Source organism: Trichoplusia ni, chromosome 11 (genome assembly GCF_003590095.1).
Source record: "Trichoplusia ni isolate ovarian cell line Hi5 chromosome 11, tn1, whole genome shotgun sequence".
NCBI lineage: Eukaryota > Metazoa > Arthropoda > Insecta > Lepidoptera > Noctuidae > Trichoplusia > Trichoplusia ni.
In genome coordinates, this window is record NC_039488.1 from 3,909,559 (window position 1) to 3,935,226 (window position 25,668).

The 25,668-nt window shown below is 35.6% G+C and overlaps 4 protein-coding genes across 4 annotated transcripts; 3 read left to right on the forward strand and 1 right to left on the reverse strand.

Moving 5' to 3' along the window:
• Positions 1 to 545: 545 nt before the first annotated feature.
• LOC113498435 (DNA repair protein RAD50) lies at positions 546 to 11,208 on the forward strand. Its single transcript, XM_026878408.1, has 22 exons — positions 546 to 946; positions 1,157 to 1,337; positions 2,720 to 2,905; positions 2,999 to 3,212; positions 3,466 to 3,557; positions 3,633 to 3,842; positions 3,962 to 4,131; positions 4,293 to 4,441; positions 4,527 to 4,641; positions 4,804 to 5,040; positions 5,467 to 5,625; positions 6,296 to 6,409; positions 6,518 to 6,715; positions 7,061 to 7,207; positions 7,350 to 7,565; positions 7,705 to 7,865; positions 8,140 to 8,374; positions 9,009 to 9,215; positions 9,470 to 9,666; positions 10,078 to 10,182; positions 10,360 to 10,476; positions 10,793 to 11,208. Exons 1-22 carry the CDS (start codon positions 689 to 691, stop codon positions 11,037 to 11,039), a joined length of 3,915 nt encoding a protein of 1,304 aa, XP_026734209.1. The 5' UTR covers positions 546 to 688; the 3' UTR covers positions 11,040 to 11,208.
• On the reverse strand, positions 11,202 to 14,634 carry LOC113498439 (conserved oligomeric Golgi complex subunit 8). The gene is made up of 8 exons (XM_026878418.1): positions 14,492 to 14,634; positions 14,145 to 14,231; positions 13,536 to 13,842; positions 13,158 to 13,323; positions 12,661 to 12,756; positions 12,388 to 12,574; positions 12,132 to 12,295; positions 11,202 to 11,970 (listed from the first exon to the last, which is right to left on the reverse strand). Exons 2-8 carry the CDS (start codon positions 14,197 to 14,199, stop codon positions 11,278 to 11,280), a joined length of 1,668 nt encoding a protein of 555 aa, XP_026734219.1. The 5' UTR covers positions 14,200 to 14,231; positions 14,492 to 14,634; the 3' UTR covers positions 11,202 to 11,277.
• Positions 14,635 to 14,722: 88 nt separating this feature from the next.
• Positions 14,723 to 25,003, forward strand: LOC113498783 (replication initiator 1-like). Its single transcript, XM_026878927.1, has 16 exons — positions 14,723 to 14,842; positions 15,566 to 15,674; positions 16,112 to 16,204; positions 16,528 to 16,733; positions 17,023 to 17,110; positions 17,297 to 17,510; positions 17,740 to 17,822; positions 18,267 to 18,485; positions 18,824 to 18,980; positions 19,453 to 19,615; positions 19,949 to 20,089; positions 20,709 to 20,785; positions 21,055 to 21,192; positions 21,294 to 21,401; positions 21,514 to 21,629; positions 21,735 to 25,003. The coding sequence occupies exons 2-16, from the start codon at positions 15,618 to 15,620 to the stop codon at positions 22,170 to 22,172; spliced, it is 2,298 nt and encodes a 765-aa protein (XP_026734728.1). The 5' UTR covers positions 14,723 to 14,842; positions 15,566 to 15,617; the 3' UTR covers positions 22,173 to 25,003.
• LOC113498446 (BET1 homolog) lies at positions 24,550 to 25,017 on the forward strand. The gene has a single exon (XM_026878425.1). It carries the CDS (start codon positions 24,572 to 24,574, stop codon positions 24,908 to 24,910), a length of 339 nt encoding a protein of 112 aa, XP_026734226.1. The 5' UTR covers positions 24,550 to 24,571; the 3' UTR covers positions 24,911 to 25,017.
• The last annotated feature ends 651 nt before the right edge of the window (positions 25,018 to 25,668 follow it).

Below are 25,668 nucleotides of genomic sequence, written 5' to 3' on the forward strand. Positions count from 1 at the left end.
TTTAAATTTAATTAATTTTGGTACGGTTAAATTTAAATTCAATTATTATTTATGACGTAATGATGAATTTAACTGCGATGTGATTTATTTGGTTTGTTTTATAGGATAACACTGAACAGCATGTTTTAATTCACATGATTTTGAAATAATTATGCAAAAAGGAAAAGATTGTCAGACAATGCGTTTTTTACATGCTTGTATTAATTATCTCATGTATCGAAATGTCATATAGCTAACATGATTTGAATAAAACATTGCAACCATTTCACACGGCTTAAATAAGAAACATGCAAAAAGGCCCATGGACATAACAGAGAGAAATGCGGTGGAGAACTTCAAAATGTTGTATTAGGGTTTAACTTTTCTCACCAAGAGAGTGAATAAAATGGTTTGACTACTTAGAGACGGTGAATTTTATTCATGAAATAAAAAACCACCGACTGGTATCAAATGCATCGATAAACTTGGATGTAGGGTGGTCATACTCAACACGATCTAAATATTTTGACAACACTAGGACTTTTGAACGAAATGTCATTCTAAATCTAAAATTTACGGTTACTGAGGGCGATACTGAGTTCTAACCTGTCATATACTGAGAAATAAACTATTCGCCGCTTGGCAAGATCTATATTTTTCAAGGCGCGAAAGATACTGTTTCTAGCATAAGTAGAATTGATTAGCAACAATGGCAGTTGTTAAATCTCTGAAGATACGCGGCATTCGAAGTTTTGGCCCGGATGATAGTGATGAACAGGGGATATCTTTTGAAAGTCCTCTAACTTTAATATTGGGGCAGAATGGATGTGGTAAAACCACTATCATAGAAGCTCTGCGTTATGCCATCACGTCACAAATGCCACCGGGAATGGGACACAACGACTGTTTTGTACATGACCCTAAAGTAAACAGAACGACTGAAGTTTTGGCGCAAATAAAGCTTAAGGTAATGACATCAATTTATGGAAACTTATCTCGAAAACTTCTCTGTGTTACTTCACCCGATTACGCCCTATAAATAAATACAGAGTATCTACTAATTTAAATGGGAACCCAAAACATTATACAAATAATATAAATGATTATTTTTACTTTGCAAAGTATTTTAAATGTAATATAACAAGTATTTTACTTTTTAATAATATTTTTCTTTCAGCTCCTAAATTCCAAAAGCAGGAACATGGAAGTAACAAGGTCTATGAAGGTTGTATTACAAAAGAAGAAGGCTTCCTTCCGGACACTAGACTCCTTGCTGTCCATTACTGATGAAAATGGTAAAACCAAGGATATATCTAAAAGATGCGCTGATTTGGATGCAGTACTTCATGATGAACTTGGTATGTTCTTACATTATTTTTTTTGTAATTATAATATCACTAATACAATCATTCTTTCAGTATAATAAATAATATTTAGTCTAATATTGAAACTAAAACTAGACTTAGTTGTGTAGAATATCTTATTTTCCCTAAATCAGTATAATTTTAATGATACTCATAAATCAATAAGAAATAGTAATAATAATGATTTTATCTGGTCCACTTAACATGTCTCATTTATATAATAGCCTATTTAGTTTTACATACATATTGCAATAGTTTTGCATCTACTTTGGATTCTTCATCTCTGTTCTTCCATAGAGCGGAGGTGAATTATCCCTAGTAGATGCCCCATCACATTGTATATTAAAGTTCTCAAGAAGGCCTCTGTGCGTTGGACCTGTGTCCCCATTCACGCCTTTAAAAAGGACCGGGTCTCTTCTCATGAAGTTAGCCCGTGAATGAAAAGAAAATGATTTTATCTGACAAATACATAATATTAATAAAATAACATAATCCAAAATAATAATAGTTAAAATAAAATAATCTTATCTCTCTACTTAGTTTTTTTTCACATTATTGAATATCATTACTAACCAGAATCAAACAAAAAATCCAAATATTTCTCATGCCGCAAACAGTGTAATATTAAATAACAAATATGTATTTGTATTACTTTTTCAATATTAATAATTACATAAATTTATCAGTACATTAACATTCATGTTTCTTTTTAAATGCTTCATTCATCACATGCATAACCATGTCTTCAACTCTTCTGGCATCAGACCAAGTTTAACTTGATATCTGCTTAAAGAAGAAGGCTTAGGACAGGTAACTCATACATTTTTAATCCACAAATCATTTACATATCATATTGTTTTCACCCTAATTATCTTGTCGCCCAGGTAACTGGGTTGAGGAGGTCAGATAGGCAGTTGCTCCTTGTAAAACACTGGTACTTAGCTGAAACCGGTTAGACTGGTAGCCGACCCCAACATAGTTGGGAAAAGGCTAGGCCAATGATTGTTTTCATCCTAATCATCACAGTTAAATAAAAATAGTTTAATGACTGGAACCTTATGTTACATTCATTCATGACATTAGATCTCTGTCTATGTAGTTCATCAAAAAGACAGAACCACAGTTTCATTAACAATTTGCAGATGTCAAACATCTGCAAATTGTTAATAAACTTGCAACCTTTAATAACCTTGAGCCTTGCATCACCTTTTTAAAGTAAAACTGTTTTTATTGTGGAAGAGAGTTTTAGCTCCACATTTATTTGTATGCAATCTCGAATAAACAACTGCAGAAGTACTGCTTTAAAATGTCCTGGTGTAAACCAGAGCCCATGCAAATACCAAAAAATTGATATAACATTATAAATTAACTTTTAGGTGTATCTAGAGCCATATTAAATGCTGTTATATTTTGCCATCAAGAAGAATCTGGCTGGCCGCTAGATGAAGGCAAGAAAGTCAAAGAACGATTTGATGAAATCTTTGATTCAGACAAATATAGTAATTGTTTTGACAAACTAAAAAAGATCAGAAAGGGATATGCTGTAGAAATTGATAAACTTGGTAAGTCTTATCATATTGGATGATGATTTTGATTTGGTCTTATATATTTTTTGTATAATTTCTTAAATACATATAAGATTTCTTGATTTGTAGAAGATAGAGTTAGTCATCTTGAAGAACTAAAGAAAGATTTAGAGAACAAGAAAATGGATGTCATTAATACTGAAACAAAGATATCAGAAACTGAAATTAAACTGTGTGAAATTAAGAAGGATCTGAAACCTGTTGAAGATAAACTAATGAAGATAAAAACATTGGAAAGTGAACTCACAACATATGATTTAAAACTAGAGAAATTAAAAGTAAGGTAGGTTATACAAAGAGACTTAAAATTGTAATTGCTTTTGCGACTGCTACTCACAACAGTGATTGTTGTGCGTCGAAGCATCTACACGCGTACTGGCGGGAGTTCAGGATTTAGATCAGGGCATTCAGGGTTTTTTACGCAATCCCTAACGACTTTCATTACTTCAAATACGCGCATGGGTATTTCGATACACAACTGGTAACATGTGAGTGACAATGCGAATCGCTAATACATACAAGCTACTTTTTCCCAGATTAGAACAAGGACAATTACGAGAACAAGAATTAAAGAAAGAAATTAAAAATATTTTCGAAGGTTCTTTGCCGGAACTGAAGGAAAAGATTCGTAAGATTTTACTATAACGATTTTTAATTCTATTGCTCAAAAATTGGATTAAAAACTAATCCATTTGAATTACAGGTAACTATGAGAGTACAGTAAAGGCCAAACAAAAGGAGCTTGAGGAGTCATGCACCAAAATATCTTATTTCAATACAGAAGAAGAAACTGTTGCAAATGAAAAAGATGCCTTCAAACTGAAACTTGAAAAGTTTGCTTTGTTGGAGAGTCAGAATGAAAAGAAAATTGTGGAAAGGAATAAGATGATTGTGGATGTCGCTAAATTAGCCGGTAAGTCAAAGATTAGCTTTTGCACGCGGCTCTGCCCGATTGTATTTTCTAGTTGCAAAATCTGTTAAAATTGGTTCAGTTGTAGAAAGTATGCAAAATAATCTTCCTTATATCTTCAGGAGTTGAAGATATATCTACAGTTGCCTCCCAGAAAGAAGCTGAGGTAGCAATGAGTGCAGTAACAAAAACAATAAAAAATCTGGAACAAGAACGCAGTGAGCTCAAGGCATTAGCTGACAAAGAAGAGATACAGAAACAACAGTTAATTGACGAAAGCCGCGTAGCTCTCGTAAGTACTACTTTTTACTAAATTATATTTAGAATCATTATCCATATTAATAATCATAATTTCATATTTTTTATAATAATCATACTTAAAGTATTGTTTTGCTAAACTGCCAATTAATGTTAACCCAATCTGCAATCCATTATATTTTGTTTTGGTTTCAGTCTCGTCATAATCAACAAATATCCAGCAAAGAAGCTGATGTGGTCAAAAATAAAAGGGAAGTTGTAAAATTGGAGAAGGAAATTGTTGCAGCCAATGAGTCGAAAGTTCGATTGGAAGCTGCAGAAAAAAAATACAAAGTGGCAGAAGAGTAAGTAGCCTGCCGGCGTGTTTTCATATGAAGGTACCTCTTTATGTGTACAAAAGTTTAAAATACTAATAATTACTAAATACAGGGAATTGGAAAAAGCTGAGAAGGAATTAAACACTGAGGAATGTCAACACCAAATTAACGAAGAAGAAAAAGTTCTAGAAAAACACGAACATGAACTGGATGAGATCGACAAAAAGGTATTATAGAAAATAAGTATTTAAATAAATATAAGAAAATTAATAAAATTAGTAATAATATTACTTTTATATCCACTACCTGTCATTATACGTCCAAGTCTTGTATACGTGAAATAGTTAACTTATTTTACAAAATCTTAACATTAATGTTTTGTTTCCCAGATTGCTAAGTTACAAAAACAGAGTACTAAATTAAAGGAGCGTGAGGTAAAAGAAGAAATGCTTAAACAGAAGGAAAAACAGTTTACATTATTAAAAAACAAGCATAGATCGACACTGACTGAACTCTTAGGAAACATGCCTGAAAAAGATTACGCTCTTTCTCTTAACAAACTAGAAGTTGCGTTAAATTCGGAAGTGAATACGTTAAAACAAGACCTAAATGACAAGAAGACTTCTGTAAGTTATAATATTTTATTAATATTACTGGCGCAATTATCATTGTTATTATTAAATTGTATAATATATAATAAGACGTATCGAAAGCTTTCGATTCAGGTGATCACGACGCAATACAGTAAATACAATAAGCAAAATATTTATGATATTTTTTGAAACAGCAAGGGTTCCTGCCTTTGTATATTTGAATTAACGGGATTAACATAAATAAATTGTCTTGTACTCATAACCAATTGATCATTCATCATTATTATTGTATTGGTTGGTTGGATTTCCACAAGGTTCCATTCTTAGTCCAGTTATATACTATTCAAATATCAACTGTCTCGCCTAAAGATTACTATGTAGCCTGCTTTTATGTTTTATTTATTTAATTAAAAAATAACTATCGTCACACAAATAAAGTATAGCCTTTCTTTTATTTAGGTAACAAAGCTTGAAGAGGAACGAAAGCATGTTCGTAGTACGTTAATGGAACGCAGCAAACAACAAGAGAAAGATGAAGAAAAGTTGTACGAGGCTTGTGGCACGCAATCTTATGAAAACACTCTAGCTAAGATCAACACAACTGTGGAAAAACTACAAGTAACTACTTTTCAATACTGCTTATCCCTCCATCTTTAAGGTTAAAAGTATGTGTGACTAGATTTGTCCCGCGATTCCGTCCGCTTGGAATTCAATTTACAGCGCGCCGTGGTTTCGGTTCCCTTCCCTTAAAATCATGGATACCGAAAACCATTGTGCACAATGCACATAATATTTCATTAGTAGTCTGGAGTGGCCTAAAAAAAAAGCCCCTTTAAAACAATTTTTTTCAGTTAAACGGTAGCCTAGGCACCAGACTATCTGTGTACTAAATTTCATTACAATCGCTTCAGTTGTTTTGGCGTGAAAGCGAAACAGAAAAAGATACTTTAACATTTATAATCGTAATAATATAAATAAAGTTACACGCTTAGAAAAAAAACGCGCTAGCAGAGTGACATACTGGTTACTGTATGTGACACGACAGTGTGTTGAGGGTTCTATTCCTGCATAGGACAACCAAATTTGCGATCTGCCAATGCTTGTCCTAATACCTTATAATTATATAAGAAATATTAGTGCGCAAGTTCGTATTGTTGGCTTTGGTGGCAGAAGCGAATGGGGACATAGCTGTGCAGTCCCAACAACTGCAATTAAAAATCGTAAAGTACGAACAAATCAATGTCTTATGGTCTATCGGTATAATATACCTAACATGTATTAATTACAGGATGATCGTAATGTTCTACAGTCATCAATGTTCGTCATCAAGAAATACGAATCACAACTTAAATCGAATAGTTGTTGTCCCTTATGTAACCGTGGATTTGATAGTGAAACTGAGGTATGTTTTACTATTAGACTTCCTTTTGATGCCAATATGGGTGTGATTACTTTGAAATAGAATGAAATGCAATTGTATGTTTACTGAATATTGTCTGCTAATTTGTAGGTTTCAGATTTAATAAGCCAACTCAATACAAAAGTCATGAATGTGCCTAGTCAACTAGAGAAAGTATCTGAACAGCTTCAAAGAGAGTCAGCAAAGAAAGAGGACCTGCTAAGTATGAAATCATTGAATGAAAAAATTAAAACCTTCAAGGAAAATGAGAAACCACAATTGGAAAAGCGCCTTGTTGATGTTGAAACGGTATGTTAAACAAAATTATGACTTCAACTGCTATTGACCCATGACAATACAAGAGATACCAATATTTAATATAAGACGACCTCCGTGGTCGAGTGGCGTATGCACCGGTTTCAAGGTGTCGCTAGCTCTGAGGTCCCGGGTTCGATCCCCGGTCGGGTCAATGTAAAAATTCACATTTCTACATTGTCTCGGGTCTGGGTGTTTGTGGTACCTTCGTTGTATCTGAATTCCATAACACAAGTGCTTTAGCAACTTACTTTGGGTTCAGAACAATGTATGTGATATTGTCCGCATTTATTTATTTATTTATATTTATTTATTTATTATTTTAATATAACATTTCAGAAAATCAATAAACTCACAGAAGAAATTGATGGACTATCAATGTCTTTATTAGAACCTGAACAAAAACTGTTAACAGTAAAGCAAATACAAGGAGACATGCCTCTATTAGACAGATACAACCAAGAAGTTAGAACATTAACCAAAGAGGTAAGATACAGGTTACATTCACAACTAACATTTTTTTTAATTGTTGTAACTTATCAGAACTTTATCATCCTAAACCATTGAGAAGAAAAAAAGCTTGGTTAAAGACATAATTTCCGTTAAATTATAATTCTGTACTTCGCAGTTCGAAACAATCAAAGAACAGTGTTCAGAGGTAGAGTCAGACATCACTTTGGATGAAGCTTCCACTCGGCAAGCTGATCTCAAACAAAAAATATCAACATTAAGAGCAAAAATCAAGGAAGCTCAGAAAAAACTCAATGTGCACAATAAGAAGGTACAAGATCTAAGTACAAAGAAGAACACACTCAAAGAAGAGTGTCTTAATCTACAGAAAAAGGTAAGGTAAACGGCCAGACTGCCTACAGCGACATCGCAAAGTAATATTGTTGTAGTTAAAGAGTGACAACGCACTACACGGCGTTGAACGGTGTCCCAACAGTTTGTAAGCCCATCATTTCAACAACTCATATCCGCAGGTTCAAGAAATTTACAACCTTCAAGAGACAAAGAAACAGTTGGAATCAGACAGGGAGAAGTTAATTGAGGAAATTAATGAGTTGAAAGTTGGTATTGCACCACTCGAAGAGGCTCTTAAAGAGAAAGTGCAGGCCAAAGCAGAGGTTGTAAAAAATAATAGGTATTGTTTTGATTTTTTATTACTATTATTTAATAGGGCAGATTGTTAATTAGATCACATCAAACCAACTCTTGCCAGTAACCAGTAGATAGGTAACTGTTAAAAACCTACGAAAAATTTGGTCTGTATTGATCCTTAGTAATACTGACCACTCACAAAGGTAAGAATCACAAAAAATGGCACCCGAATAGAGGGGTCTTCGGTCTCTCTTACGAGGCGTCTATAAAGCACATAATTGTACAAAAACTGTTCAACAATTTTATTTTGGTTCCAGGGCTAGTATAGAAATAAAAAATAATGAAATTATGAAAGTATCGATCGCGTTCGACAAAGTTAAGTCAATCAATCACGAAATCAAACAACATATTGATAAAAACATTCCACTTGAGAAAACTAAAAAGGAAGAGGCAATAAAGGAATGTGAGGAGAAACTTAAACAAATACAGAGCGACAGACAGGCGACGTCGAAGAGAATCGAATGTTTGAAAGATGAGATTAGTAAGGAAAAGGTAGGTAAAATAAATTAAGTACAATATTTCTAATATACAATCACAAAACAGCTCTCTTCTGCAATGTTTTTATAACATTGTATACTGATTAATTGTTTTAGTAAACAAATTAACAGTCTTGACCCTAAAAAAATATCGATTGGGATTGAAAATGGGTCAACTCTAAATCGTTTCTTACAAATTCAATTTCAAATTGTCAATTGCGTTAGTTCTGCTTATCTCGAGCAAAAACTCACACAGTATTGCATTAAAATTTACTAATTTTGTGTATTTAAATTAGTAAATATATTGAAATCAACCCATAATTTACAAATTCAGTTTTGATACCGGATTACTCACACGTATTTGTCGGGATTGTCTGACTAGTTTTGGCCCAACCGTTCCTAAGCAAGAAGCGGCGCAGCGGCGGGGTCATGAGTCGAATTATGATTTCAACCGAGTTCCACTACTGAATAAAAGTACCGTTTTAGACCACATCATAGAGCACTTTAAAGTTTGTTCAGGACTAGTTTTTAGGCTTCAGCACAGGCCTGGAGATATTGTTCATTGTAGCAGTTACTGTCTATTCTCAGCCTATCTATAAACTACTGTTCTATAACATCGAACCAATAGGAATAATATTTCTAAATTTCAGATTTATAAACGCGAATTGGACGACACTGTCAGACTAAGAGAAGTACAAAAGAATATAGCTGATTTTAAGAAAGAAGAAGCGGTAATAAATGAAAAATTAAGTACACTTAACAGAGATGATCTGAGTGAGAAGGATTCGTTGCTGGTGAAGCACAGGAAACTTTCCAATGAGAAAGCTAAAACCGATGGTATATTAGATGAACTACACGTAAGTTTACTTAGCTAGTTTTTTTTAACTTCAAAAAGGTTATATGTTTTACTGCATACATTTATAGAAGGACCAGTGCCCTAATCAAGAGAGTAAAACACTGTTATAATTGAATTAGTTCATTAATCCCTACAGGCGTGACCAATTTATTATATCATTAAAATTGCACATTTTAAAACCCATAAGGTACAATATCTAATATTTACTGAGGAGTATCAACTGAGATTGAAATGAGTTTCAATTTTGAATTATAGGAAATTTTGAAGAAATACAAAATGGATCTGAAGACTGCTCTTGGTAAAGATACAGAAAAAAAATATAAAGAAAAGTACTATGAGCTGCAAGTCACAAAAATGTTAGACAAGGACGTAAAAGACTACTCTGTTGCATTAGAGAAATGTCTTATGGAGTATCACAAAAAGAAAATGGAAAGCATTAACCTTATCATAAAGTAAGTAAAAGATAATTTAATGTATCAATTGTTTCTTTAAAAATGAGGAATATTTGTTTGTGTGATAAATATTATAAAAACTTAAACAAACTTCGACGGGCCTGTTTGTCTAGTGGTTAGTGACCCTGGCTGCTATACCGGAGGTCGTGGGTTCGATTCCCGCCCAGGACAAATGTTGTGTGATGAGCATGATCATTTGTTCTGGTGTCTGGGTGTAATTTATCTATAATATGTATGTATTTAGAAATATGTAAGTAAGTTTATCAGTTGTCTGGTTACCATAACACAAGCTCTGCTTAGCTTGGGATCAGATAACCGTGTGTGAGTTGTCCCAGGATATATTATTATATTATTATTATAAACTCCAAGAGGCATCTCTATTTTTAAACTTGTTTTTTTTTTATTTTCTAGGGAACTTTGGAGTAAAATCTACAGTGGTAACGACATAGATTATATAGCTATTAAGGCTGAAGGCAGCATGAGTATGGAATCAGAAAGGAGGAAATATGAATACAGGTAATATTTATTGTGCCTCTTCATTATCAAGTACTGGGGACCTACCGCAACATTAGATTCAAACATTCTACAGATGTAGACGCGTGACGATACAATACGCGGCCTACACGCTTCCTCTACTGCAATAATAAAGTAAGTGCTTTATTCTAATTAAACTCAAACTAAAAATATTTGCAGAGTTGTCCAATGTAAAAATGGAATTGAAATTGACATGCGGGGAAGGTGCAGTGCAGGTCAGAAAGTTCTAGCTTGTCTCATAATAAGACTGGCTCTGGCAGAAACGTTTAGTTCCAGGTGAGGAAAACAAATGTTGCTCACTTTTATTGAATCGGATACTACTTTGAAAAAGTACTCCATTTAAAATGCGTGTAACAGATTTAAAATGAGATTGCGATATTGTTAGCCAGTAGATACTATTTCTTAAAGCCCATTGACATCGAGATTGCAGTGGTTGACAGACTAGTTTTAGTGTCATATGATTCAAAACCGTATCTTCGTCATTATAACGTGTGGTATCGCTTAACACATGACGCTACGTGGGAATAAGGAAAGCTTGCGAGTCATTCCGTTCTTTTCAAGTTTCACAAACAATACTATTTATATGTTTCAGGTTTGGTGTCCTGGCTTTAGATGAGCCAACAACAAATTTAGATCAAGACAACATTAAAAGTCTATGTATGGCTCTCGGTGAAATCGTACAAGAACGAATGATGCAGAAAAACTTCATGTTCATTATAATTACACACGATAGAGAATTTATTGAGTCACTAGGTCAGATTGATAAGGTCACGCATTTCTTTGAGGTATCTCGGAATGATGAAGGCAAATCTAGGGTTAAGCGAGTTAAGTTTTGTTAATAAATATTTGTTATTACTTACGATAATATAATTAACCATTCCTTTTTGCCACTCCACTTTATTGTTCTTGTTAGTTAGTTACGTAGTTGTTAAGAAGGCCACGCCTTAATTTCTTTTATACAGTGTAATCACTTTTTTTATAAAAATAAACATTTTTATAATTTTGTAACATGTTTATTTTATTTGTTATACAATTTACATAAATATATTTACACTAAAATAAAATACTGATAACATACTAATTAACAGTTACACCCGTTATGCAACTAAGTGGTTCGCAAACAATAGTTTGGTCTACATGTAAAATATTACTCTCTTGTAAAACAGTTAATGTTACACCTAGCAGTTCAGCTACTTGTGTGGATGGGAATGATTGAGATAGACACTTCGCTATATAAGGGACCAAGTCTTCAGTAAAACAAACGCATAGCGAAACAAAGTTCTGTTTTTCAATATCAGTAAAGCTCTGTTGCTCTCTGTAGTAGAATGCCAGAAGTACTTGAACAGCTTTATTGAGTGATTCTCTGAAGGCATTATATACTTCCTTCACAATATTTAATGGGGCAGTCACTCTCATGGAGTTGAGGACAGTCAGTAAACCATTGCAGTACTCAGCTAAAGGATAGTAATCCAATAGGTTTTCCGGCGGCCCCGTTGATACACTTTCATTTATTGGTCTTGGAACATTCTTAATGCTGGGGACTTTATATGACCGCATTTGGTTTTCAAATTGAGAGTCTGCTTTCTCAAGTCCACTGTGAAACTGGTTAAGGATATTATTTCTGAACAATGGTGTCAGCACACATCTCATGTCTGCTCCAACTCTTCCAAATGAAAGGCAAAGGTACATACACTGATTAAGAAGAGACTCGAAACTAGCCTCGTCTTCTTTGGGCAAATCTTGGTTTAATATTTGAGCCAACATTTCAACCTGAGAAATAAAATATAAAGATATATATTATCATAGCTTTTTAATGTAGAAAAGTTTAGATTAAGACCAGAGACAGAGGAAAACAAGGAAGGCATGTCCAGGTGTGCTGAACTAAGGCTGACAATGTGTGATCACAATTAATTTAAATTTACTTTATTTACCTTCAACTTCAACCAGCACGACAATGCGCTAGTCCCACTTAATTCGTCATCTTTAGTTTTCGACTCTTGAGAATCAGACAGAAAAATTGACTTGTGTTGAGTCAAAACATTGAATAAATGAATTCTGTGTAATTCGACAATTCTTCTTAATATTCTCTCCGGTGCTAGAAGAAAAATATATAGGGTATATGTATAGTTATTATGGAACATGAGTATAAAAGACATAATTAACCTTGTTAGTAGTTGGTATACATACTTTCTGCATTTTTCGCATCCTCTAAAGCTTTTTCAAACCAAGCATTTCTTGCTTTTAGAAAGTGCACATGCAGGCCATCATTTGCAGATTGTGAACTATTTATTTTTCCACCAACATTGTATATACTGCCTTCATCATCATCTGTTGACCTATATACTGTATTTGCTCTACGGAGATAGCCTAAAATCTGTCAGAAAAAGATATAATCAAAAAAGTCTACTTAATTTCTAATAAAAACTTATTTGTTTGTAACCTTTTTCAAGTATTACTAACTTGTAAACACTGAGGTAGAGGCAAATCATATCGCAATTGATTGAAAAGATGATATAAAGTTTCAAACCACAATGTCATTATTTCTGCAGTGGTGTTCTGAAACAAAAAATGCTTATTGAGGGGTTTCCTGCTGCCCAAGTAACTGTGATGAGCAGGACAGATAGGCTGCTGCTCTTCATAAAAAACTGGTACTTATTAGCATCTGGTTAGACCAGACAGATGATGACTATTGGTGGTTGATTTTAAATTTTAAATTGATGTCTTACACTTTTTATCTTGCCTACTGTGTCCCACTGCTGGCCAATCCTTCCACAATTCTGTTTCCCAGGTTTCTTGGAACTAGCCAATGAGTTAAGTATTTAGATCATCCTGCCACCACTTCTAGGCCGACCATGGAGTTTTCCATGCACAATTAAATTATTTTATTGGTTTCTTAAATTCATTATTATTCAATAATTTCTTAAGAATCTTGAAATTACAATATAGAAAATCAGTACCTGAACTATTGGTATTTCAGAATATCGTTTGGACAAATTACGGACAAAGGTGAAGATATCTAATGCACTTTCATAGTCTTCAGCGTTCAACGCCTCTCTCATTAGAGAAGGCAATTCCAGTAGCTCCAACAGTTTATCACTTTGATTGCGGATAGAACTGTAACGGCTGAAACAATATAAAAATAATTTTAAACCTTCAGTTAAAAATTCTCACTCATTCAGTTTAAGAAAATGGTAGTCTTGATATGATATTACAAGAGCTCATTGATGATATTCCATTCATATTATAAATAGTGGAAATCATCATTAAAGAATTTTAAAATTTTGCTCTGTTGGCAGTGCTGGATATATTTTACTGAGATTCAAAAAGTTATTTACCTCTTCTCTTTGACAATGTTGCCAGCAATTTGTGAGAATTTTTCACATTCTTGTAAGAACAGTGGTGTGTTTTCAAGGAATAATGAAAGGGATTCTTTAGATTTTGCTAAATCATTGATTATAGTATGTGAAATCTCTGCAGTCTCAACAAATGTCTTATAGTTAGTGAAGGCTAGCTCCTGTGTCTGTTCAGTTAACTGTTTCATCTCTTCAGTTAGCCTTTCTGGCTCTTTACGAATATGTTCCCAATTCTGGGCGCCCAAGTTCTTAATGTAGTCAGTAATGTCACTGAAATATTCTGCCGTTTCTGAAAGTGTATAAATATGACATTTGCGATAATATAATTGTGATATTTGCCATGCAATAATTAATTTGGCATTAATGTCTTATAATTAAATATTCTATGAAATCAAATAACATGAAAAAAATCTTCAGACGTGCAATTTTATAGAGCATTTTGTTTAGTCATTTTTACTTTGGAAAAGTTGGCCTGGTTTTCATGAAACATTAAATTATTCAAGATAGATTTCCCTATATTTTCATTTTAGAACCTAATTTATGTTTAAGGTATGCCGGGCCCGGCAGTTGAAATACATATCAATAACATACCTTCAGTTGAATCAGGAAATAAGAGCTGACAGAGTTCTTTTAGTTCTTGAGCCATATTTTTCGTCTATTTATCCCGTATATTAACAGCTTAAAAATAGGTAATAAGAATATTTTAATGATGTACACGAAAGCACAAATTGATAACAACAAGCAAGATATAAGTGTCACAGCACTGTCAAACAAAATTCTACTCTTGTGTTGACATCATGGCAGATGCGTTCTAAACTTCTATGTGGGTATAGTTGTACATTAACAAGTTAACAATGTTATAAAGACTTCAACGACTTGTTGATAATTAACTAAACAATTAAATTAATTAAACAAAAAGCGAAGGTTTTTTTTCTTACCTTCTGATTGCAATGCTGCAATGCAATGCTGCACTGTTCCAGTAAATGGTGTTGCCAAGGTGCTTTATTTTACAATTGACCAAACTTTTCATTTAGTTTTAGGCTAATTAAACGAAAGCAATACATAAATTAAAAAAGGAGTAAATAATTCATTGACGGTGATTTCCAAATTTTAATTAATTTTTTTGGGGTAAATTGGACGGGGAGCGTTTGTTTGTCTATGGTGTGGTTGGAATGGAAGGAAATGGAAGATAGCCATTTGTCTGATAACCAAACAATAGAAAATATTTGCCTTATGAGTGTAATTTATAGCTTAAAATATTAAATCTATAAATGCGGATCATATCCCAGGTGAGCTCTTTTCAAAAAATTGTAATGACTTTGGTTATATTATTGTTTTCATCGATGATGAACTATCGATAAGTTCTATGATTGCGTCATGTAAACGTATAGATATGTAAAATAGCTATGATTATAGTGTCGAACGTGATGTTTCTAGCTGTTTAAGTGTTAATTTTCTTTATCGAAGTATAAATAATGCTATTTTTTAATGATTCTTGTGTATAACCTTCTAATTTGACAGTATAACCTAATCTTTTTTTTACATATATTTACTCCCAACTTGACACCATTTTTGTTTCGGCTTTCAGTATTTTATTATTAGATCGACTTTAGCATTGTGGCATATTTTATAATTATGGTTGGTCATTTCGTTAAATACTTTAATAGAAATATGTTAATCGATGATAAGGTTATGTTGATGTTTTGATTCAAGGCTGTTTTATGATGTACCTAGAAATAATGACAGGAATGTCTAATTCTGTTCCCTGTACCCGCATGTTGTTTTACTTGTTTTACTATATATGTTTTGTACGGGTTTAATCACTCATATTAGTAAATAGATATGAATGTATGAGATTATGACATTAAAAATTATTAAGTACCTGTTAATTGCATATCTTACAAAGTCCATACAAGGATAAAAAACTCAAATATGTGCATCTAATAGACAAAAAATGCTAGTTGTTGCCAAAGTCTTTATAAATAAATTTATATAATGTTGTTTTTGCTCAGGTCTCCTGGATAACTTTTCATGTCTCAATGGATTGAAAAACGGCAATAGATCATGGATACCGAAGCAGAAGACTTCAACCTCCAGTGGGAGGAAGAAGTAGAAGTGAAGGTAAAACTAGTTCTTTTTTAATACCCAATAATTAAGTCCATATCTAGCAATGGCTTATAGACTATTATATTTTAATTGGTTGCATGTTTATCACCTATACTACACTGATGTCTTTAGTGTGTTACCTGCTGGGACATAAGACACTTGAAGATGCTAGTAATGCATTGTAGTATGATTATCTAAATAAATTGGGTTGATGGTTAATTCAGCATGAATTGAGAATTCTACTTTTAGTGTAGCTGAAATATTTGTTTTCTAACTCTTTTTTTGTCTTTTAACTCTTTTGGGGTTCTTGGAATGGTGATGCATGAATAATATTCTTATGAAAGTCCACACTAATGTTTATTTTTATTTTCATAATTCTTAAGTTAAGAGTAGTTACATACTATCTTTTATTTTCTTCTTACATATTTCTTTTGTTTTCTTCAATACTGAAGAAAATATTTGGTTTTCAGCACAGTCCAACAGCTGAAACGGAGGAGGAGATATCAGGCTTAGATAATGCACAGGTCACATCTTATTCCAACATGGTGAGATGATCATTTGGGACATGAGTATTCTGTCTACATATTACACAGATCTCAGAAGAGTAGAATAGACAGTAGACATTGAAACATTTTAATATAGTTGTAGAATAACTGCAACTTATATAAAAAAAAAAAAATTTAGTAATTAGTTGTAATGATATGCTCTATCTGCCATACTTAGTTATAAAGAAAAAAATAATTAGTCAATTGTTCACTGTTTGCTGATGAAATAGTATTAGAAAGTAGAATTATAACATATTATGAAAAATAATTAGAATTAATTTCAATAAATTATGCTTCTTATTATATTAAAATTTGTTTGTTAGCTTAAGGTTGAGAATCAAATCTACACACAGACTTCAGAGGAAATGATGACGAGTACAGATCAAATGGCCGCAGAAAACTTAATGTTCTTAGCACAAGATGTAGTGAGTTACACGGAGACAGCTGAACTAGCAGATGATCCTAATGTGGAGTGTGTCACGGAAGAGGTGATCACTGATGACTGGGTGATTCCTGGTGGCCAGGAAAGGTGAGATAGAGACTTTTTAAATACTAAGACATTGTATGCTTGTGACAGTTTAGTAGAAATATGTGATCTTAATATGTATAAATTGATGTATATCAATTGACAACTTCTCTTCTTGGTGTTTTGATCTGCATTATTGACAACCAATGGCTATGATCGTTAGTTTGTCTGCAATCGAGGCTAATAATCAATCAATCAATGCAAAATTATGTTCTTTCATTTTATGATGTATGTGTAAATTATCTTGTTTATTAATACGTGCAATACACAATTTAATTATTAGCAATTTCAGGGTGGAAGTTCCTATGGAACAGCTAACATATCCAGATTTGGTCTTAAAAGAAGAAAATGATGTTGATGTTCCATTACCAACAGATCAAGTTAGTATTCAAAATATATCTAGTAAAACTTTAAAACTACCTTTGAATTTGATGTTTTTGTTAAATAAATATAATTATTACACAATTAGGTAGGCTTATATGCAGAAGGATGAGCACCAATTACAATATTGCTTGTTTCATTAAAGCATTTCAGCTTTATACTGAAATACCTTTTTTAATCATTAGGATGAATACACTGCAATGCGACCATGGCCTTGCGACTTCTGTTCACGGCGTTTCCGTAAGAAAGCAGCGCTTATGAACCATATGGTGGCTCACCAGAACGACCGGCCGCACGCGTGCAACCTCTGCGGCGTGCGGTACGTGCGCAAGTGTGATCTCATGAACCATCTCAAAGTCCATGCATATGTGCCAGACAATCCTGATTCCATAGACTATGGTGAGTTGTTAGAACTTAATGCTGATTAGTACCTAATATTAATTTATGCCTTTGATTGACCAAAGAAACGATGGATGGATTGTGTGAAAGACGATATGGCTGTAAAGAGAGTTTCTTGTGAGAAGACGGCCGATAGAAAGGTATGGAAGATGATGACAAATTTATGCCTTAGCTAGTATTTTACAGTTGAATTGAGGAATAATCCTCCACCTCTTCCTTATTGTTACAGAAGACGTTTTAGACAATAACCAAATTGTAAAACCAAAGAAGAAGCGAGGTCGACGGAAAAAGAATCCTGAGCCTGTTGAAGAGGTAAATACTTGTATTCTTCCATTAATAAAGTTATTATTTTCGATATTATCCTGAATAGTTCTGAAATTTTATTTATCAGTTAATGTTTTAACTTTTTCCAATCGTAGCCGTTTCCCGCGGCTCTCGTGGTTATTATTATTCACTTTTATTACGTAGCTTTTGTTCTTTTTTGTCTAAATATTTTTCCATATTTTCTCACCGTTTAAAACTTCCCTGGACTGCTACGAATATTTCAAGACTAAAATAAGCCTAATTATTTCAGCCGTTCTCAAGTTTTAGCGAGACTAACAAACAGAGCTCTTCCTCTCTCCTACCATAATGCTCTCTACAGGGTCCATAATTGTTCATACCTAGAATTACCACCTGTAACTACAATAAAGTATTGAGTATTGAGCAATTCATTTTTATATATAAGAGATGTTCTTCATGTTCTGTATGTGCTAGAACGGCATGTGGGAGAACATGACGTCAGCCCGCACGCAGCAGTGGTCGCGGCGCGCACGCAGCCCCGCGCGGCCGGCCCGCGCGCGCTCGCCGTCGCCCGCGTCCGCGCCCAGCCCGCCCGAGCCGCCGCCGCCGCCCGCCGACCCCAGCCGGCCCTTCGTCTGCAGGCACTGCGGCGTCGGCTTCGCCAGGGAGAAGGCGCTACAGTCACACGCCAGGGTTAGCCAATCTAAATGTCCTTTTTTTATTTATAACCTAACTGTGCAATCAAGATATAATTTTAATTTACAACATACTGGAGTTTCTTGTTACTAGTGTTGGCTGGTTAAAATACATACATATTTATGTTTACCTCATAGACAAATAGAAAAAAAAAATTAGTTTAAAATATCAAACATAATTCACTTCTAATGACAATAGCAGCATAAGATTGATTAACATTTGTAACATATGCTTTCAATTTTAAGTTAGCAAAAAATATTTTGTTCATACAGATAACGAAAAAAATGGTCCCTAAAATGTACTAGTCTAGTCTATAATAGTAAATTGGTATGTAGGTCCACGGCGGCGACTCCCCGGTGGAGTGCAGCTCGTGCAGCGAGCTGTGCTGGTCGCGCGAGGCGCTGGCCGCGCACATGCTGCAGCGACACCCGCACCTGCCGCCGCGCGGCGACCAGCCCGACCCGCCCGTGCGATACGACGACTCCGACTCCGGTAACTAGCATTGCAATGTTCCACTACTTTCACATAACGCCATCTAATAACGCCAAACTTGTGTTAGGAGTACTTGATAACAGATAAATATACTTGTATATTTATCAAAATATAGATAGTGATACCCAGCGAGACACAGAACAAATGATCATCATAGTCACAACAAACATCTATCCTGGGTGGGAATTGAACCCATGACTTAAAAATACAATATACATGGGAATTTAACCACTATACCAAAAGGCCGATCAAATGATGTTTACTATTATGTAGATAGAAGTATGATGAGCTATTTTACTATTTTCCCGAAATCGTTTATTATGTTATTCATGGTCAATAAGTTTTTTTCACACTACATATCAAAGTCCATCTTATTTCTTTTTACAAATATCCTGAAAGTATAATCCAAAACACACACTGTTAATAAAATATCCGATTCTGCATGTATTTGATGTTGGTATCTTTGTGTCAGGTGACGACATGGAGTTCCGCCTGTCGCCGCTGTCGGGCGGCGCGGGCGGCGGCGAGCGCGCCGTGTACGACACCATGCGCGGGCCCGAGCTGTTCTGCCAGGACTGCGGCGTGGCCTTCCAGCGGGCCGACCTGCTGCGCAGGCATGTGGCCGCCGCGCACAGGTACACACGCTGAACGAAATCATGTGTCATATCCAGCCCCAAACAAACATAATCATTGGAATTTCGAATTATTGTGTTGACAAAATGCTGAGAGGAACCCCAATAGTGTCATTTTAATCCAATTTCTATTAATTAAACGGGAATTTTAAATATCGGAATTTTGGCCCTGGTTTCTGGGCTCAGACTCAAACAGAAATGCTTCTATAAAAACAACGTCTTGTATTCAATAAGTCCAGTGAACAAGTCAAAGCCTGCGCTCAGGCTAACCGCAAGATACTGAAAGATCGACGAGTATGTAAATTTAGTTTACTAATATGTCGTTTGTGTGGGCAGTTACAAGCGGCACGACAGCAGCAGCAGCACGTGGGCGGAGCACACTTGCGAGGTGTGCGGCGACAGCTTCACGGACGCGCTGCAGCTGCTGGCGCACGCCGAGGGCCACGCCGAGCGCCCGCGCGCGCCCGCCGCCGCCAGGTACCGCTCCACGTCCTACTGAGCCATATGCATACCTTTTCTAATAGTTGGTACAAATTTCGTAGCCGTTATCGCCATTTTCCAACGTTTTTATACACTCAATTTGTTCGTTGTTTGTCATTCCGATTGAATTTTGCGGAACTTCCCGATATGCTAGCAAGGCTGAAATTTTCAAGGTAGCTTCAAACAGGCAGACAATGCAATTTACAACTATAAAATCTCAGCCGTTTTTAATAATTGTGATACTTAAAAACTAGGGTATTTCGCTTATATTTATGTTTCTAAACTATACATTGTTTATAAACGTGTACGTGCACACACGTGCTCCCACTTGATGTACGTCCCGGTCACTGCACGCGAGCGGGACAAGTTTTGTTTGGAAGCGGCAAGCAAGCGCACACTAATAGCGCACGTAAAATGACGAATACGCGTCTAAGAAGCTACGCCTCCGTGGGCAGTGTGCTTTATTTGCTATGTGAAAAATTTAACCAAAAAAGAAAGTCACTTCGGTATCTGAATTAAAAACAATTGTTAGTCCATCAAACAACATAAGCACTTGTTAGTTTTCAGGTATTTTATTCGACTAATATTTAACATTACAACTTACTTTTGATTGCAGGTTAAAAAGAATGGCAAGAGGTAGAAACAACACTGCATCTTCAAATAATTTGCGACAATTTCCCTGTAGAGTCTGCGGTGAGTGTTCATATTATATCTTATGCATGGATGGAAAGAAAGAGTATATATACATACTTTATTCATAGCGTTTAATGTTAGTTTTTCAAACAAATGCTCTTCATATGCAAAGCGACTCTCGGTTTTGTCTTTAAATCTTTCGAATATTCGAGAGCCGAGCCTTTACAAGTTTTTCAAGATAACGTGACAAGAGGTCCCGTTTTATCATAAATTTTAATTATATACGCTAATTATTATCTATATTAAACGTGATTCTAACTGTTGCTTAGGCAAAGTGTTTGGATCGCGAAGCTCTCAGCAGATTCACATCCGGATCCACACCGGTGAGCGACCTTATGCGTGTCGGTTTTGTTGGAAAGCCTTCGCTGACGGCGGGACGCTGCGGAAGCATGAGCGGATACATACAGGTAACAAATACACTTGATCATAATAACTTTACTATTTTGTTCTAATATAAATTAGTGCATAGTCTAAGCAAGAGTTTATTTCTTATCTATTATTGTAACAGGAGAGAAGCCATACGCATGCGCTGTGTGTCCTCGCGCGTTTAACCAGCGTGTAGTGCTTCGAGAACACGTTCGTTCTCACCATTCTGCGCCCGACAGACGGGCCAATGGTATGTTATGTTCATACATGCAATTTTTATGTTTTGATTAATAAGCCCAACAATGAAACTTGGGTCTGCGTTCATTTATATTATACCGTTTAATTTTGAAATTGTGTAACAGGTGGGCCTGCTTATTGTTGCGTCGTTTGCGGCCGTACCCTGCATTCCAGTGCTGAACTGGTGCAACATTTAATACAGCATTGTGACGCTAATACGGCGCTCAAAAGACAGCCACAAGTAAGTGTTCATTGTTCTTGGTAGCTTGTATTATAAAGCAAATAATTAGATTTCTCGTACTGCCGTGTGCGTTGGTAAAGTATTGACATTATCATACAATTTCAGACGGGTCCACGAAAGTATAAGCGGCGGCGGAAACTGAAGAGCGAGCAGTCACCGAGCACTCCGCGCGAGTGGGAGCAGGCGTCCCCCTCCCCGGCCGGCGGCTCGCGCTCCGCCTCGCCCGCGTCGCGCGCCTCGCCCGCCTCGCGCGCCTCGCCCGCGTCGCCCGCCTCGCGCGGCTCGGGCTCGGGCGCGTCGGAGGCGGAGGCGGCGCGCGTGGCGGCGCGGCGGCGGCGGCGGCGGCGCTCGGCGGCGCGGCCCCGCGCGCTGCACGCGGCCGAGCGGGCCAGCGCGCGCGTGCGCCGCCCGCCGCGCCGCCCGGCCGACGACCTGCGCGCCATCCAGCCCGCGCCCGAGCCCGCCGTCTACAAGTGCGAGATGTGCGCGCTGGAGTTCCCGCGCCGCGACGCGCTGCTGCTGCACGTGCCCGTGCACATCTGACGCCGCGCGCGCTAGGCGCCGCCGCGCCAGGCGCCGCTGTGTCCGCGCCGGGCGTCACTGTGTCCGCGCCGGGCGCCGCCTCCGCGCCGGATGAATCTCCGCGGACCGCGCCGGTCACTCCGCACGATCGTTATTACTGGTGAACGAAACGTTTTTGACTTTTCCCCGTAGTCTGTGACTCTTCATGAAAAGCCTTTTTTTATCAAAAAATCACTGAACGTCATTATTGTATTAATATTAATGTGAAGCCATTGTTTAATGTTTATTATAGTTACATAGCTGTCTTTGTACACTTGTGATAGTTGTATAATTTTTATGATAAAAATCTATATTGCTCATTTCTTCAGAACAGTTATCAATTAAGGATCCCTGTTGACAAAGTAAACTTTCAATTCTGTATAATATTAAGGTAATAATATTATATTCCAAGCTGTGCTTAGAGGCTAAATAAAATAAAAACTTTAATACATGTAGGTTTCCCCGTATTGTTCATATTATTTTCAGTACTTTTTCACATTTACACAAGAATCATAAACGACAAAATGGCTTGGAATTTAAGTGATCATTAGACAATGAAGTTAGAGCTGATACTTAATATTATTACAAGTAAATAAATATATCCTGTTACAGTAACACATAATTGCATTCTTAATGTTGATCCCATACATGTTGTTTAGCTAGACTGTATCTATATCTGAAGATAAATGACTGTTTTGTTACATTACCGAGGTGTGTTAGGTATCGAGTGTATTGTTGTATTATACTAATTGACTGATTTATTGATTAGTTCAATGTACAGTTTTATTATGCTAGTGTAAAATTATGTACATAAAATGTGTATGTAATGGATAACATTTGTGACAGTTTTGACGTTTTTCATTGTTTAGTACAAACACTGTATGTTTTGGGGTTTTTACGGTTTATATCCATTTATTGTGATATCGTAGACATAACACATTATTGTAGATTTGTGCCATGTGATGGTTATGAAATGGTTTCATGCATTGTCCTGTAAAAAGGCAACTCATTTTGAATCTGAAGTTTATCAAATATTATATTCATTGATCTTAAATTAAAAATATTATGTTAATACAGATAATTTCGTAGATGTGAAGTTACAATTAAGCTAGTATTTAAAATGTTGTGCAATACATTCCCCAAAATACATGGTAGTCTGTATGCCTTTCTGAAATTTATGTAAGATTATCTTTGTTTTAAAATGAAGATCATAAAATTGTACATATACCTACTGAATAAAATGTTTATGTACTTTGGGATATTTATTTAACCTTTTAGAATAACCGCCTTTAGCATAAATGAGATAGCGTGTTAGCCTGAGGATAAAGCAAATTATAATAAATAGTCCATCCATGCATTAATACTTTGCAGCTACTCTTCCATATCACTAAAAGATACCATCGAAATTTTAACAGACTATGTTTCTGACACAAGAAAGTAGTCTATTAAAAAGTATAATTTAATTGCCAAGTAATGATTCGCCGGCTCAAAAATGGGCCCTAAGTTTCCACCATGATAGGCTAAGTCATAGCGGATTTCAATTTAATTTTGTGGGTCACAGACGAGTAGCTGCGTTTCTCGCATTTACGCGATAAGACACTCACCCCTGAGCATATAGTACTAGCTACCCTCTAGCCAGCCATTAAAAGCAAGAAAGACTAGGGTGTCACCTCAAGAGCGACCCCCTGGGAATTCAGATTCCATTGTATCGCCACTCGCAAGTAGCTTGCCATAAGCTGTCCTGTGGCTGCAATGCGCTCCTACATAGACTACCAGATAAATTTCTTAATTATATTTCCAGGTACGAAACAGCAGATTTGGTTCAGCTAAACTGTGCCCTCGGGTTTTGCCTCATTCCCGTTCCCGTACGACCATGACGAGACAACAACTTGCTCAGAGGGCCAATATCATAATTATTAATATGCATGTTTTTAATTTCAATCTTTTAGTGAGCAATGAGATGCATACATTCACTTTTTTTTCCTTTTATCACAGTCCAAAAGTCTCGATTTTATAGTGTGCTATTATTATGAGATTTCTGCTTCCAGCATAAACGCGTATTACTGAACGCATATTGATGATTTGTCAACTGTCAATGTCAGTTCATGTTTTACAAGTCCAACGAATCCATACAGTAATTCAACTAATTTTGGATTTTCTGATGAAATAGGAAATACCCTTTGTATAAAAGAACAAACGGAGTTTATTTTTTATAAAAAATCAGTAACAGTGACGTCAAAGAGTCAATTCTACATATATTTGTAATAAAATCTCGAAAACGCAAGTGACAAGAGTTAGTGTACATTATTACTTAACTTGTTCTTAATCGAATATATACAAATTAATTATAAAAAATCATCAAAACGGCGGGACGAAGCAACATGAGGCGCGCCCGAGACGGGTATAACTATCAACCAGTTCCAAGAGTGGCCACAGAAGATGCCCTGGAATACGAAAATGAACGTATGGCGGAAGAGCTGAGTGGAAAGATATCTTCTCTAAAAGATATATCTATTGAGCTGGGCAATGAAGTGCGGTATCAAGAGAAACTGCTGCGTGGACTTGATGATGATGTGGACAGGAGTTCAGGCTTCCTTGGCAAAACAATGGGCCGTGTTCTGAGACTGGGCAAAGGAAATCACAATTATTACATATTTTATTTATTTCTATTTGCAATTTTCGTATTCTTTTTGCTTTACATTGTACTTAAATTTAGGTGATGTGATAATATATTTGTACTATTCATAAACTATTCATTCCTGTGTATTTATGTGAAACATTCTTCCCTTGTAAATAAAGATCTTTATCCTATAGATTATTTGTATAATTGATGTTTTATTGAATTAATGATATATGATTTATAGTTTAGGCATGATGAGTGAGTATTTTTAATAATGTGGAAAATCCAAGTTTCCTTTTTCGCTATTATGGTTTCCATCGAATATGCTATTCTGTAGTTTTCTTACATAAAAGACCGATAAAATTGGGATAGTGGTATGTTTAAGTTTTTATTGTTGTTTTAGACTGGTTGTTTTTATTAAGCAAAATAACAAGTTTGTTTATCTTCACTTCAATATGTAAACAAATGGAGAATAAACCTACTGGTTTGCAGTTTAACAGCTCTGCCTCACAAGACCTTAAACATTGCCAATAAATTAATTGTGTTGGGAGAAAACAGTTGCTTATACAATTGAAATAAAACTCTCACTGCGGCAGGTATACAAAAGCAATGTTTATTCTATGACTTCAACTGTACAAGTCATACAATGTGTTACAATATTCTTCACCTACTTTAGCTTTTGATACTGCAATATGTAGCTTACAAGAGGTGCTCAGTACCTTAGAACACACTTCTGATGTATTTATTAACAAAGCAACAATGCCACTAGCATTTTGTAAATTACTTTTATTACAGTAAGCACTTAAATCATCCAGTATGATAGTTGTAGGTACACTTTGCCAGTTGTGTAAAGACGAA